We start from the raw sequence: 1,546 nt of genomic DNA, 5'->3' as shown, positions 1-1,546 counted from the left end.
CTTGAAAATCTGCTGCAGGTCTCTCCCACTTTAACAAGCCCCAGAAGGGCAAGCAAGAACCCCTGCCTGAAACCCCAAGAGCTGCTGCCAGCCCGTGTGCACAGTAAGGGGTTGAATGGGTGGCAGGGCTCTCCCTAGAGGTCTGTTTCCAACAGAGTTTCCACGAGGATCACACTTGCTGTGGCTCCAGAGTGTGCGTTCAGAGCATGTGCTGCAGGACAGAAGAACTGAGTGCTGCATTCAGCAAAGGGATCTCTGATAGAAATGGAGTACCTGCCAGGGCTGCAGCTTAAAAACACCTTCCTTGTTTCCCTTCTGCCACCTCCTCCTGGATATGGATGAAGCAGCAGCATCGAGAGCCCGTGCCACAGCCAGGACAATGTTGTAAGTGACGTGGCTGTCCAGGGACAGGATCCTCTCCGTCTGCTCTTGTGAAAGCAGCAACAGTTGCTCCTTTGACCTGCACCTTGTCCATCTTTTCACCGACAAGGTCTTCTTTGAAGAAGGACACTGAAATATTCTCTCGACAAACTGCTGCATAAACATGGAAAAGCGCCAAAAGAAGCGATCAATTGCTTTCTTTTCACTTTTTTGGATAAGGAAGGAAAATATGCCTTGGATGTTCTGTGAAGGTATATTAGTCACCAGTTCCAAGGAGAAGTCCCACACAGCGGTGGTGATCCACACTTTCCCTGTCTTGGATTTTCTGAGGTAATCGCAATAGTCTTGAATCTGATACATGCCCTCGATGAAGGGCCTTGTCTCTGCACAATAAACAAAAACGTCAGCTTCCCCTGATGTGTGAAACAATGTGCGATGGACTTCCAGGTAGCTTCTGTATGAGCCTGAGATGTTTAGTGTGAAAACCACACAAACTCTGCTCCTGGTGATCTCCGTGTTCAAGGCCCTCATGCACCTTTCTCCGCTTTCAGTGTCCACAGAAGCCAGGCCCACCAGCGTCCACCGGAAATGCAGGAGCAGCTGGGTAATCCCCTGGTACTGGGTCAGCTCCTTGGGGACCATTGGGTAGGAAAAGGGGAACTGGGTCTTATCACTCAAGGCATGAGAAGAAAAGGTGTGGCTGACCTGGAGGGGGAAGAAGACAGCAGAACTGTGTTGTGCCTCCAATCAGAGCTGAACTCTTGCTCTTCCTGGTTTTTAGACAATCCAAATTAAGGGACATTTCTGCACCTTGTGGTGTGAATTCCACAGTTTAAACATGCGCTTGCTGTGAGACCATGTCCTTTCCCCTTGGAAGGCTACTTCCACTGTGTGATGACAGCACCATCCTCCCTGCATACCCCTCCCTTTCCCCTTAAAATGCAGTGAGGAAAAGAAGACCCCAGCTGCCACACTATGGACATTTGCTCAGCTTTCCAGAGGGGTAGAGGCATTTTCAGCCTCTCCCATGTGGCTGCAGGCACCTAAAGTGGTGTCTCTGAACTCAGTGCAGAGGTGCCTGGCCACTTCCTCAGTTCCCCAGGACATGACAATGTGGTCCAGGTTTCTGCCCACATATACCTGTCCCTCTCCGTCCTCACCTGTG

General features: G+C 50.6%; 1 protein-coding gene across 1 annotated transcript in view; it reads right to left on the bottom strand.

Moving 5' to 3' along the window:
• The window catches only part of LOC123023266 (vomeronasal type-2 receptor 26-like), an 11,189-nt gene extending 10,166 nt beyond the window's left edge, over nt 1-1,023 (bottom strand). The window contains exon 1 of the mRNA XM_044429747.1: nt 274-1,023. Within this exon, the coding sequence (XP_044285682.1) occupies nt 274-1,023 (750 nt within the window). The remainder of the gene's footprint in view (nt 1-273) is intronic.
• Between the last annotated feature and the right edge of the window lie 523 nt (nt 1,024-1,546).

Source organism: Varanus komodoensis, unplaced genomic scaffold, assembly GCF_004798865.1.
Source record: "Varanus komodoensis strain SLA01 unplaced genomic scaffold, ASM479886v1 scaffold202, whole genome shotgun sequence".
NCBI classification, from domain to species: Eukaryota; Metazoa; Chordata; class Lepidosauria; order Squamata; family Varanidae; genus Varanus; species Varanus komodoensis.
This window is presented reverse-complemented; position numbering and strand designations above follow the sequence as displayed.